Source organism: Anneissia japonica, unplaced genomic scaffold, assembly GCF_011630105.1.
Source record: "Anneissia japonica isolate Jap-2015-1 unplaced genomic scaffold, ASM1163010v1 scaffold287917_len653891_cov171, whole genome shotgun sequence".
In the NCBI taxonomy this organism is placed as follows: Eukaryota; Metazoa; Echinodermata; class Crinoidea; order Comatulida; family Comatulidae; genus Anneissia; species Anneissia japonica.
This window is the reverse complement of record NW_022747660.1, coordinates 298,515-312,580: the sequence shown is the minus strand read 5'-3', so window position 1 is coordinate 312,580 and position 14,066 is coordinate 298,515. Positions and strand designations below refer to the sequence as shown.

At 36.5% G+C, this 14,066-nt stretch overlaps 1 protein-coding gene across 2 annotated transcripts in view; it reads left to right on the top strand.

Annotated features, from left to right (window-relative positions):
- The window catches only part of LOC117120544 (hyalin-like), a 63,352-nt gene that overhangs the window by 45,132 nt on the left and 4,154 nt on the right, over nucleotides 1-14,066 (top strand). The window contains exons 5-10 of one of the 2 annotated variants that reach the window (XM_033265568.1): nucleotides 9,011-9,295; nucleotides 10,039-10,308; nucleotides 10,960-11,247; nucleotides 11,602-11,886; nucleotides 12,442-12,534; nucleotides 13,369-13,476. In XM_033265568.1, coding sequence (XP_033121459.1) covers nucleotides 9,011-9,295; nucleotides 10,039-10,308; nucleotides 10,960-11,247; nucleotides 11,602-11,886; nucleotides 12,442-12,534; nucleotides 13,369-13,476 — 1,329 coding nt within the window. Of the gene's footprint in view, nucleotides 1-9,010; nucleotides 9,296-10,038; nucleotides 10,309-10,959; nucleotides 11,248-11,601; nucleotides 11,887-12,441; nucleotides 13,477-14,066 lie in introns of both variants that reach the window. The other variant, XM_033265567.1, reaches the window with a different exon arrangement.

Below are 14,066 nucleotides of genomic sequence, written 5' to 3'. Positions count from 1 at the left end.
CTGTAGACGTTTATCCGTTGATGACCTTTTGACCTCCTGAATTCTGCAATGAGATTTTCGGGTCGATTCAGCCGAGACGGCCCGAGTGGAGTTTCATGTAAATGTTTCGTACGGAAAAAAAAATCGCCGTCGGTCAAGGTTCAAAAGTTTCCAATTTAGCAAGAGGGCGCCATTCATGCGCTATTATACCAAAGAGAAAAAAGTAATCGGCTTTGGAAGAGGGCGTCCTATCTGTTGCCATGGATCTGAGATGGTTCCTGTTCTGCTGTTCACAGGATTGATACCCTAATGGTAAAGTCGAGCGGTAAAGGGTCAAAAGTTTCCAATTTAGCAAGAGGGCGCCATTCATGCCTTATTACAGAATTTGCACGCGTAAATCGCGGAGAACGCTATCTTGTGTTTATAAGATCTTTGTTCATTATGTTCTAAAGAGAGGGCGCATTGTAAATCAGAAGCTTCTAATTCTTACGCGTAAACGTAAAATCGCGCGGCGTACGCTATGGTTAGAGCGATCAAGGTTCAAAAGTTTTCAACTTAGCAAGAAGGTTCATACGCTATTACAGAATTAGCGGAGAATGTTATCTTGTATTTATAAGATCTTTGACAACCCTCACAACTTAACTGCCCCAAATCAAAGATCTTATACTAATAAGATATCGTTTTCCGCTATTTTTGGGGTAGTGCACTTTTTGGGAGAGCGTCCTAGTCGTTGCCATGGATCGGAGATAGGGTTTACAATACGCCTTCATTTCAGAACAATGAACGTACTTGGTAATGAACTTTGGCTGAACGTGACCCTCTTATCTCAGATCCATAGCAACAACTAATTAAAATTATATATATACTGTATATATACATATATACATATATATATATATATATATATATATATATATTCTAAGCGCATCGAAGCTCCTGAATTTTGCGGTATATAAGTATTATAACAACATCATCATCATAATTATTATTAAGATTATTATTATCATTATCATTGTTTGTGCTTTCTGTTTGATATTAAATTTTTATTAGGCCTATAAGTTTTTCTTTACCAATGTTTCGATGTAATTGTGCAATGATTTTCTGAATAAACTCAAATCAAATTATTATTATTATTATTATTATTATATTATTATTATTATTAAATCAATCAATCAATTAATCAAGCAATCAGTCACTCACCAATCCACGTACCTAAACAACCACTCACTCACTTAATCAATCAATCAATCAATCAATCAATCAATTTTCAATCATGGTCATTATTAAACCCATGACATTGCATTTAGGACCTTCATATATTTATTTATACATTCTTTCATTAAATAATGTATGCATGTTTGTGCTGTCTTCCATTTCCCTTCTCTCATGAGACATAGAACTTCTCATCGCTCTACAGATAAGTTCAGAATCTGACGCTTGACGCTTGATCTTGATTTACTAATTCTGGCAACACCAACACACATAGTTTGAATTCTGGCAACAGAATTTGGCTCGATCACCAATTCGCCATCATATTTTCGCTGAACACGGAGACGAAGAATGAAACTATAGTTTAGGCATTGAAAGCCGTGGTTTTAGTAATAAAATGCTTAAATCTGGCGTTATTAGTGGCAGAACTGGATGAAAAATAATTGTAAGATATTGTTAGTAGTGCACAGTAGGTAAATATACTATTTTTGAAGATAGAAGTGTTACAGTACTAAAGTGCATTAGCGCCTATTTTGAAAATTTATTTATAGTATGAAAATGTCAGAATAGTTATTTTCTGAAAATAAAGTGTGTTTTTAGGTGATTTTATTCACCACCAGTATTGACGCGGACGCCTCGATCAAGACGATCATGTTACAAAAACAACGATCAAATTACAAATTGCTAATTACCCTAAACTCAGAAATTAATTAAGAAATATTTTCTATAAACGTTTTTTGATATTTTCTCACATATTTTTTGAAATTACATGCACACTAAACCGCGCATACGATTTTTAAATAATTATTGTCAATTAATTTCATACTTAATTACGATCGTCCCTGGTGACCTCGGCCTGCATTAATGCGGGCCTAGGGGTTTATGGGTTAACCCCCCAGTTGTCGCATACGGCTGCCACATCTTTCCCTGTGAATTGGCTACCATTATCCGATAGCAGTTTCCTAGGAGCCCCAAGCCTACAAAAAATTTGACGTACCAAAATCGAAGCAAATTTATTGCCTGTTGCACGTTTAAGGGGAACACTTCTGTCCACTTGCTGTAATTATCGACCCAAACCAGCAGATGGGCATTGTCACCGTAACATTTGGGTAGTGGTCCCATTAGGTCAACCGCAACAAAGTCCCATGGGCGTCTGATGCCGTGGACAACATTTTCCCTTACATGTATTGGGTTTGGATACCTGGCAAGTTTTACAAGATCGAACATAGTTGCGTACATCTGAATATTTTTCCACCACAACCTATTATCTGTAACTTGATGCAGGGTTTTGGACCTGCCCATATGACCCGCTATTGGTTGGTCATGGCACAACGACAAAAGATATTGTATTAAACATTTAGGAACAACAACTTTCCACTGCCCATACACATAGTGCAAATCCAAGTCATTTACCAGTGTATAAGTTTCATTAACAGATTGTAACAGTAATTGGATTGACTCATCACCATGTTGTGCCTTGTGCCTAAGTTCACTCTTATTAATCAGGGGGTGAAGGGGTAATTAATCGAAGCCTTTAACTCAGCCATTTTCAGGCGTTGCCAGTTTTCGCGCTTGCGTTGTTGACACGAAAAATGCTCAATTTGCATCGCACGCTGTTTGCTTATATTTGCGCATTCAATATGAAACCACGCACTACAATCGTCACATTGGACCCAATCTATTATTTAATTAGATGGCTTCAAACAGTTACTAGCTGCGCGAACGTCATCACACTCATTATTCTCTAGGTTGTCAACTGACAAACATGCAATTGGAATACGTGAAAGAGAATCCGGTAGTTGGTTTGTCGCACCTGGGTGGTATGTGATAACGAGTTTAAATGGTTGTAATCTAAGAATCCACCGCGAGAATTTGCCTTGTAACTTATCTTTATTAAAGAGCCAGCAAAGGGCCTGATAATCAGTAATGACAACAGTCCTTTTTCCCTCTAATGTTTCCATTTTTCGACGGCCCATATGAACGCCAGGCACTCTCGCTCTGAGGTACTATAGTTACGCTCCGTGGCACTAAACGCTCGCAATGCATATGCGATAGGATGGTTTACCCCGTCTACATCTGACTGTTGAAGTAGAACAGCTCCTATACCAACATTAGATGCGTCACATTTTATAGTAAATGGCTTAGCAAGATTTGGGTAAGCTAATATAGGGCTTTCAGCTAGGCATTGCTTTAATTTAATGAACGCTTGGTCTGCTTCCTCAGACCATTCCCATTTAGCATTCTTGCGTCTTAATGCATTAAGTGGGGCTGCGACTTTTGAGAACTTAAAGCCCCATTCCCGGCAAAATTTCACTAAAAATGACTTTTTTGCATTACTCCAATTATTATAAATCATGGAAAAATATTGGCATGAATTTTAGTTTTACGCAAAAGAATAAAAAATGAGAAATACAGACTATTTCTCATAAAATATTACCATTTTCTCGACGAATTCATCGTTACTAGGCAAATTCAGAGGTTGTAGATCGCATCCACTGGAATACTCTCGCTTTTATGTATACTTTATACAGTCAATAAAGAGCGCCCTCTCTAATGAGATTACTTTTTGTACTTCGCATCTGCACAATGCGGTCGTTCGGTTAGGCTGAGATATGTTTGTTTAAGGGTCAAAATCTCAGTCCGAATCAGTTTTTTAACAAAGTTGAAATAATTCCTATGAAATATTATATTTCACAAGTGTCAATACTAGCAACGAAAAATATCATGTCGGCCGTTTTTATGTGTGATAACAGAACCTAAATCGAGGTAAGGCTAGGCCTAGCCAGCAGCGTTGGATAGGCTAATGTTTTCGGCGCCTGCGATATTTCTTCTCACGACCTATCGCAAAATCAAAATGAAAAATTCATCCGCATTTATTTTTTGTGTGGAACACAAAAAAATCAAATTTCAGTCTTATTTTACATTTTTTTCATTCTTAGGAATGTCTAAATTCAGTTAAAATAGCAATTCCGTATTATATTTATAAATCTTTTATTAAAAGTTATACAAAAATTAGATTTTTCTTAAAAATTGAAATTTTGCCGGGAATGGGGCTTTAAGTATGAATTTGTGATACCATGTAGCCATGCCTATGAATCTTTCAATTGACATTAGTCGGGGTGGGGTACTCTTGCACACTCTGAACTTTCTCTGGGTCGGTTGCTAACCCATGACCTGATAAGATATGGCCCAAAAATTTGATCGATGTTAGACCGTTGCATTTGTGCGACTAACCCTGCCTCCCCAAGTCTAGTGAGGACCTGTTTCAAATGAATTTCATGAGTTTCATTGTCTGGGGAAAATATTATATCATCATCCAAGTATACATAACAAATTTTACCCAACAGTCCCTGGAGAACTTGGTCCATAAGTCTCTGAAAGGTCGCAGGACCATTAGTGACCCCAAATGGCATGACAGTATATTCGAATAAAGCCGACTTTACAAGTAAATGCTGTTTTATATCTGTCGCATTCTGCAAGGGAAATTTGATGGTAACCACTGTTCAAATCGAGCGCAGAAAAAATTCGCACCTGTCAGTGATTCTAAAATGCGACCTATTATTATTTGGAATAGGATATGCGTCCATTTGCGATAGTCTAGTTTAATTTGTGATAGTCTATGCATAGACGATAAGTGTCACCCTTTGGGACTAATATCACTGGCGAAGCCCATGGCGAGTTAGAGGGTCTATCCTCCCATCTTCCAGTAATTTATCAATTGCGCTCTTTAAAGCATCTCGTTTAACTTGGCTCAACCTGTAAGGCTGGCACTTTATAGGTGTACAATCATCAGTATTTATGGTATGTTCGACTATGTCTGTCTTACCTAATATATCTGTAAAAATCAGAAGAAAATTATCAATACAATCATCAAATTCATGCATACCATATAGATTTGACTTATTGTCAGGCATCGCATCATTATCATTAATTACACACTCTTTTTGATCATGAGCATTATTGTACCCATTTCCCAGGATTGGAAACTCAACTTGGTGGTTCTGATCATTTGTTACAAAGTATGACCCTTTTTAAGAATCAATACCAACATTCATGAGTGCTAAAATATCAGTGCCGATCAGTATGGGTATCAGTAATTCGGTGACAACAATAAAACTGTGATTGATACTTTTACCTACAAAATCGAGGTTTATACCTTACCTAAGATAGATAAGTTTTTACCATTCACCATCTTTAAATCAATGTTGTTATCAATTATTATGTTATTGCCAATGTCCAATTTGTTAACAAACTGTTCATCTATTAGGCTGCAGCTGGCACCTGTGTCAGACAATGCGTTTTCATTGATACCATTCACTTTGACAGCCACGAATGGACTGGTCACAAAATCTTGGCAAAGAGCTTGCATGTTTTTCTTTGCGAACGGCTTTGGCTGAAAAGCTGGGGTTTATGGACTCAAAGGCATTGGTGTATTTTTCTCGTTATTTGGTGTTCTCTTCTCTGTGTTTTTATGCCCCAACTGTTTGCAGTGATAACAAACAGGTGTGTTGTATTTACTGGTTACTAAACTTGGATTGTTCAGACTTTGCGTAGCGTTTATTTGTTGTTGCTGTTAGTTGGATTGTTGGCTTTCATTTTCCAATTCATTATGTACTCATCTGCGGATTTCGCTAACTCCTGTGGTGTTGTGTTATTGCCTTTTCCGTCTCGGAGCTTTGACTGGAGATCCGTATTTAAAATTGTACTAAGCAACTGGTCGCTTAAAATTAGGTTGATCATGCGAGTTGTCTCAGGGTTCAACTTCTCTTTGCTAGGAGTGAGCCAGTTAATTGGGTAATTCTCTAGCCTACATGTAAACTCCTCGAATGTTTCCCCATTGCGTTTATGTTCGGTTTTTAAATTTCACTCTATAAGACTTTGAGGAAGTTGGTACCTACAAAGTATGGCCTCCTTTATCTTCCCATTGTCGAGAATATCTTTTCATTTAGTGTGTGGAAGGCCTGCTGTGCCTTTTCAGTCAGAAAGGGCTCAATATAATTTGGCCATGTTTCTTTATCTGAATTTTCTGCTGTAGCCATTCTTTTGAAAGTGGAGAGGTAACAAGTGATATCATCTTCAGCGGACAGTTTATGAAAATTAGGTAGCTTACCAGTTTTTTTGTTTTGGCCTTGTACTTGTACCAAACGTGTTAAAGCTTCCAGTAATGCAGTAGAATCTTCTCCCGCTTGAGACGATCCCTGAACGACATTTTTTGAACTACATCCGGTGAATAAGTTTGGGTAATTTGCATAATACTGCAGTCCTCTCGGCTTTCATGGTTACCGATGATCCATCAATATGGTTTACGTTACAATATTCACCAATATACTCTGCTGTAAAATACTTAAAAAATCTCTGTTATTCTCTGCTTGACTTTGGGCTGCATTATCCACTGTGATTGTTGCACTTTGCTGTTGTTGGCTTTGGGCCACGACGCTGCTGCTAGCCGTTGCGCCGGTACTTGTTCCCGGAGGAGTGGGTTCCTCGTCAATGTCTGACTTTTTCTCGAACACAAAATGAATTCCAAAACAAATCAATAATCCTGCCGACTACGTCAATCTAACGTCCGAACCGGTCTAGCATACGTTACTAAAACACGGGAGACGCCACCAAATAATAATACTACTACGACAGCAAATCATTAAGTATGTATCAACATCACTTTATTAAAAACTCGGACAGACCTCTCGCAGCGAGGCACATCAATCACCGTCTGCCGCCTTCCCGCGGTAACTCATCATGTGACATTACTTCACCATTACCCACAATGCAAAACAATAACAAATAATAGTAACTACAATTACACTTCGCCAATGGAGTTTCAAAATCGTCTTGAGATGTCTGCGCTGCATCACATCAACTTTCTCCAAAGCTGCCCAGGAACTGCAATTATACATGACAACAGATACGATTTGCGCTTTATAAACTTTAATTTTCTTCCTAATTGAAATGTTTGTACCACAAAGCCACATCTTTCTATATTTCTGAAAGGCTGCATTGCCGAAACGACATCTATATTATATATAACATTTTGTGTGGTGCAAAGCATTGATCCAAGCATGGAGGTATACCTCCATGATCCAAGCGATTTCAAAAAACCTCCATGGTTCGTTGCATTTTAAGTGCACGTCATCATTATCAGCTATAGGTGGACGAATTCTCTCTTATCTGGATTGACGTAGATGTCCCATTGCTTAAATACATTGGTACATTTAAGTAAAAAGTCAGTTAAAGACTGTTTCGACTCATCAATAAAATCAGAATCATCAGCATATTGCCACTTTGCTGGCATAAGATTTTCTGTAATTGGAGAATTTGGCAGTGATGGCGCGCAAATGATTCAATGCTGCTGCGAGGACTAAGATAAAAAGATTTCCGAAAATTCAATCACCTTGAAAAGATCCTCTTGTACACACACATTCTGCAGATATTGTGTTGTATTGTAGATAACTATCTACTTTAACTAGTAGCTTTGTGTTTCCAAGTAAGAACCTGACGAGTCGAACATCATCTGTACTACATCCTGCACCATTGAGAAGCCTTAAAATTGTTGTCCTACAAATAGTATCAAATGCACTGGACATTTCTCGCCCATTTTGTGTAGATCAGTTTGTTTCTCAAGTAATACCGAAATCAACATTCTCTGTGCCAAACGATATTTGTGCAACTCATTCCTTGCTTGTATGCACACTGAAAAGTCCCGCTATCTGCATCTGTATTCTATTTAATACGGTACTGTATTCGATAACAATTTTCGACACCCATTTAATAGACAAATTGGTCGAATATAAAAAATAAAGAAAAAGAAATTATTGGTTCCAGAAAACGCCCCAGAGAGTATTTTCGGTCGTCTAGAAAGCAAATATTTGTTGCATGGGGTAAGCCCGGACCCCCTAGGGTAGTGTTGTGTGTCGATGTACCCCCCTTTTTTTGGCCCCTATCTCTTTTCGAACGTCTTTTATCCTTTTATTTTTGTTTTTGGACAGGGTTATTCTGTTTGGCACTCTAGTCACTTTCTGTTTCTTTGATCTTCAAAATTTGTCAAAGCAAATACCATATATCAAAGATATGCATATTAAAATATTACGCATTTTGAGTATTATTAAACGGTAAATAAACGGTACATTTGTCCAATGGTAACGCAGGTGTCTAAGTCGAGCTCAGCGAAGACGGAAATTCTGACGGTGTACAGCAAAAAGGCAATAGCTCGCTTGATTTTGATTTTCAGAATGAATAATAAATAAACTGTTATGTGTCACAATGTTCGTTTTCTGAAGCGTTAAAACTACCTACAGCTGTGTTACAACCTAATGCACTACCTTTTGCACCGTCGGATTCTTCGTTGTAATGGTAAGAGATATCAAAATCACCCTCACTGTTAATATTGCAGCCATAATTTGAGTCTTAGTGAAGTCGAGTTGTTTTTTTTTTACTCATAATTCATTTTTGTATTTCATGTATTATATATTCAACATCACTTCTCATCATTGCAATGGGGAAAATCCCAATGTTTTGTTTTACAGACATAGAAATTCTAGTTTTTAATGTTATTGTTATTTTTATCATTGTCTTTATTGTTATTGTTGTTGTTATTGTAGTAGTAACTTATATTGATAGAGAAAAATATAAATGCAATTTAATATGATCAATTGTGTGTATTAATAATACATCTAAAAAATTATGTTTTTATACTTATAAAAATATTCATTTATTTATTCACTTCCTTTTTAGTGTTGATTATCATTTTGCAATAGTATTGGTAATCATCGATGGTGGGGTATGTATAGAATCTGCGTATTCAATGTATATTCTTTAATCATAGATACTGAAGGCCCTGTTTTAAGCTGTCCAACGTACTCTAACAACATGATTTTAAGCGTATCCAAATTTTCCTGGTCAGTGTTCACTGATAGAGCCTCCAATTCTGCTCAGTTGTATTGGTCAGCAGCTAACGCTACGGACAACAGTGGCACTGTGGTGTTTGTTACCTCAAATTATAACCCCGGGGACGTATTTCCGGCCAGTAATGTTTCCCATCAAATAACGTACACTGCAATCGATAAAGATAACAACGTGGGGAATTGCTCATTCTATATAACAGTTGAAGGTTTGTCAATTTTTATGTGTGACTTTGTTGGTCTTTACAGCAATAAATAATTATTACAAAAACAGTATGTTGATAATATTAATATGGATGTTACACTTTAATACACAATGCAAATGTTTAAGATTGAAAATTAACAAACTAATAATATCGCTGTGATGTATTATTTAAACCAAAAGTTCACAACCACGTGTCCACGGTCCCGTTTGGGGTCTTCAAAATTTTTTTATAAGGATCCGCCAAATCAAAGTGTCCACAGAGTGTCTACGAACACTGTTGGGGTCTGCTAGATTTTCAGGCAATTTTCTATTATTCTATTATCTGTCTCGTCTTACAAAAGTGTGATAAACATCTTACTGCTCATCATTAGAGTCTTTAATCTTGAATTAGCTTTAATGTTTTGATGTATTTTGTTGCCATTCATCTTCCATCTATAATCTGTGGAATATTACTGCTTAGACCTCGGAGTCCGTGAACACATTTAATCCTGAGTTCTGCGGGTGCAAAGCGATTGGAACCACTGATTTAGACTAAGATAGCCGAGAATATATGTAGTTGTGATAAAGAAACAAACCTTAATCTAAAATCAGCAATCGAATTTTCAAAAGTCTCTGTCTCTATTCAGAGTTACTGTGTTTTAATCTTATTTAAAGACCAGCTCGATTTGAATAATTAAACGTTCACAATTATCCACATTAAGCACGGCAATAATTACCAATACAAATATATACTTATGATTTATTTAGATTTGGAATCTCCATCAGTTGAATGTCGGTCTCACTTACATTCAAAATCTAATTTCTTAACATGGAACATTACGCTCAGTGATAACGTTGGAGTAGTTCACTGGATGGCAAACGACTCTCGTGTTGTGCCGTCTAATTCTACCCTAAATAACACATATATCACCTTACAACAAAATGGAACCTTTTCAGTTGGTACAAGTTTCATTGAATACGTGGTGAGAGATATGTCTGGAAACGTAGAGGAATGTTTACTTGCAATCACTGTCGAAGGTAAGAGTATTAGTGTAATTATAGTTAGTGCTTTATTTTGTTAAAACACCTTGTTCCATTTAGGATGAGGCAAAAACTGTTGTTACATCGAAGTTGGAAGTGGGTATCTGCTTATTCAATTGTGAAAATGACGCTGCCTCGACGCCGGTTAATGGACGCCTCTATCCTTTCCAAAGCAACTTTGATTCAATCATTTTGCACATCATATTTTAATCATTATTGCCTTTATTGTTGTTTGGTTATCTCTGATTCTGTGCGCTTTGTACCCTACGAAAAAGGAACGACACCAAACACATGATCATTTACATTATAATACATTATTCTATTTTTACGTCCTCCCAATGGTAACGTAACGATATTCGTGCTCGTACAAGAAATTGTAATGATTAAGTTTTAAAATTGTCTTAATAAGTTTTATATTATGTTTGTATTAAGTAATTTTTATATATTTCCTGACAAACTAAATTTTAACCACATTAATAAAATACATATAAGTTTTAAATATTTTCTCACTAATTTCGATTGTAATATAAACACACAGTGTAATGGAAATTTCCATATGTCGTTTTGTTGGCTTCATTCGTCTGACCGACTATTCCAGGGCCTCACCAGTGTCTGATTTAACGATAGTTACATTATCTTCTATTTCAGACTTGGAAAGACCGTCAATAATTTGCCCCAGTAATTTCTCTAATTACTATGATTATGTATTTGGTTTTCATCGTCTTGTTGCTGATTACGGTCAGTCATATGCAACAGTCACGTGGCCTTCTCCAGAGGTCAACGACAACAGTCAAGAGCCTATCACGTGGGAAAGTTTCCCATATAAATCAGGTGATAAGTTTCCTCTTCGACGGTTTCCACCATACACTGTACAATTCACTGCAACCGATCTGACTGGCAATAACAGATCCTGCTACGTATACTTTACAATAATAGGTAAGCAAACATGTTTTTAAGCATATACCGGTATACATACAAAATACGTAAATTTATTCCGCAGCATTGTTGTATTTTGCCCTCCAATTTATTTAAACGCATACCTTTATTTCTTTTACTATGTTATAATGCGCTATGTCAAGACACATAATATTACATTAAGTAGTATATATTTAATAATCCCTAAATAATATGTACAAAGAAATATATAGGCTTATAAATACCACATTGTTTAGCAATGATTTGTGTTATGTGTGTGTGTTACTTTTGCAATACATTCGGTGTATTTTCTAAGTTAAATTGTCATATTGTTTGATAATTATATGTTCAATAAAATATTTCTTTAAATTTCAGATGTCGAACCACCGATTATTACATGTCCAACAAATATCACAAATTACCACGATACTTACTTCGGCATTGTCAGAGCAGCCACGGATCCCGGTTCCTCTACAAGTAGTGTGACCTGGGATTACCCTACAGTGTCCGACAACAGCCAAGGAGTCGTGAATGTGAAGTCATCCTACCAGTCTGGCAATAGTTTCGCACCAAAATTGTATCCACCCTATGAAGTGGAGTTTACTGCTGAAGATGAATCCGGAAACAAGAATAGTTGCAAATTATATTTCCTTGTCACAGGCAAGTCTACAAGTTTTCACAACATTTATAAATATTAATTAGCAAAGGACTCACATGTTTTTGAGCCAACTTAGTGTGATTTTTTTTCCTTTGTTTTAAAAATATTTTATGATTGGCACGTTTGCCACCTTTGTTAGCAAAATGTAATCTTTTACTTAAGAGTGGCATAAATATAATATTATATTTATTCAACAGTGTTAACGGCTAAATCCCTTTAATATCATATATAATATACGATAGTATTTCTAGCCGTATTGCCAGATTTATCTGGCCGAACGCCCTCCTGAGGCGTAGCATTGTGAAATACAATGTTCCCGACGGTTATTTGGACCTGTTCAACCATGAAGCCTTCGTAGCCTGGTGGTTATGACGCTCGCCTTGTCAGCGAGAGGTCGCAGGTTCGAATCCCGTTGGAGGCATTTTATTACACAATGACATTTATAGGACTTTATTCGTTGAAAAGTTACAGGGCAGCCTACGATGTTCCGTATTAAATGGTATTACTATCAAATGTCGAATAGTTGTATATTAATATATATTAATTATTATTTACAGGAACCGTGAATGAGCAGACTATTAAATCTGATGTTTCGGTGGCTTCGTCAACCATGCCAAACGGAATATACACGGCTGAAGATACAAACAATAGTATTTCAACATTAGTATCAACTCCTTCAATACTATCCCGAATATCATTATCAACATCATTGTCATTATCATCATCGACGTCATTAACATTATCATCATCCTCATCCTCGTCATCATTATCACCATTATCATCATCCCCTTTAGCTACACCATCGCAATACTTTTCTTTACCATCTTCCTCCTCATTAATGTCTTTTTCATCATCATCACCACCACCACCATCATCAGTGCCATCATCTTTATCCTCATCTTCATTATTAACAACACAAACGCCATCCACATTACCATCAACTTTACTTTCATCTCAAATTGTTACCGATGAAGTCGTTAACACACTGCACCGCACTAATTCGATTACCGAAGATGATGACGTTAAGCATCAAACCCTCATAAATGACCAGGAAAATACTGTTCATCAAACAACTGACCAACAGCTGACTAATTTTTTTCAGTCAACAGACCCACAACCAACTGAATTTACTGATAGACAATTACTTAACCAGCATACAACTGAAAAACAATTTATTTCAAGACAATACACCTTTTATACCGATAAAGTTTCGGTAAATCAACAACCATCTGTTGATCCAGAAACTATTAACACATTTTCAACTGATCCACAATATTCTACCAAACAACAGTCAATTGAGCAAACAATATATTCACCGTCACAGAATACACTACTTAACAATCTGTCGACGGAAGAGACTGTTATTAACCAACGGTTTACTTCTTCGTCTATAAACTACAAAGTTTCCAGTTCGAAAAATGAAAATTCAGAACATACATTATATGAATTAAATTCAACTGTAGCAAATGAACTATCGGTTTCAGATAACCTATACAGAATGTCAGAAGATATTCTAAACAAATCTGCAACTTCATCATCACGAACTTCACGAATTGCAGATGAAGCCAAATTAAAAAATACGAAAAAAAATGGCAAGTATTTCATTTTCAAACATAATTATAATAATGTAGTATCAGTATAGAAATTGTATGTTAACCAACTACTGTTGGTGTCACTGGCAGTATCTAGAGAAGCTTACTGGGGACTATGAAGCACTACTAACCTCACTATGGGTACTACAACGTATACTGCTTTATGCCATTACCCATTGTATATTTGCAACATTGTTTTGTACCCTGTTTGATGCACTCAACACACCAATATAACTGACAGGTAATTTTCTTACAGGTATTGATGGTGTTACTATGGTGGTAATTTGTTTGAGTTTAATTGGAGGTTTATTGCGAGCTTCAATTAATAGGTTCCAAAAGTGGTCCTGGGGGTGAAGCCCCCGAAAATTTTGACAATTCAGGGGCTTCAAAGGCTTATTAAATCCCCCCGCTGTCGCCACCCCTGGTGGGGTTCAGGTGCCTGGGGCCACGGTGGGGTCGGGGGACTCTCATAATAATAGTACTATTTTACTACATGGCTAAAAAAAAAGCACAAATACTGCCATTACTACTGATAGGGCCATCGTTAAATTAAGTCAGAGCCCAAAATATAGCATAATTCGAAATTATTA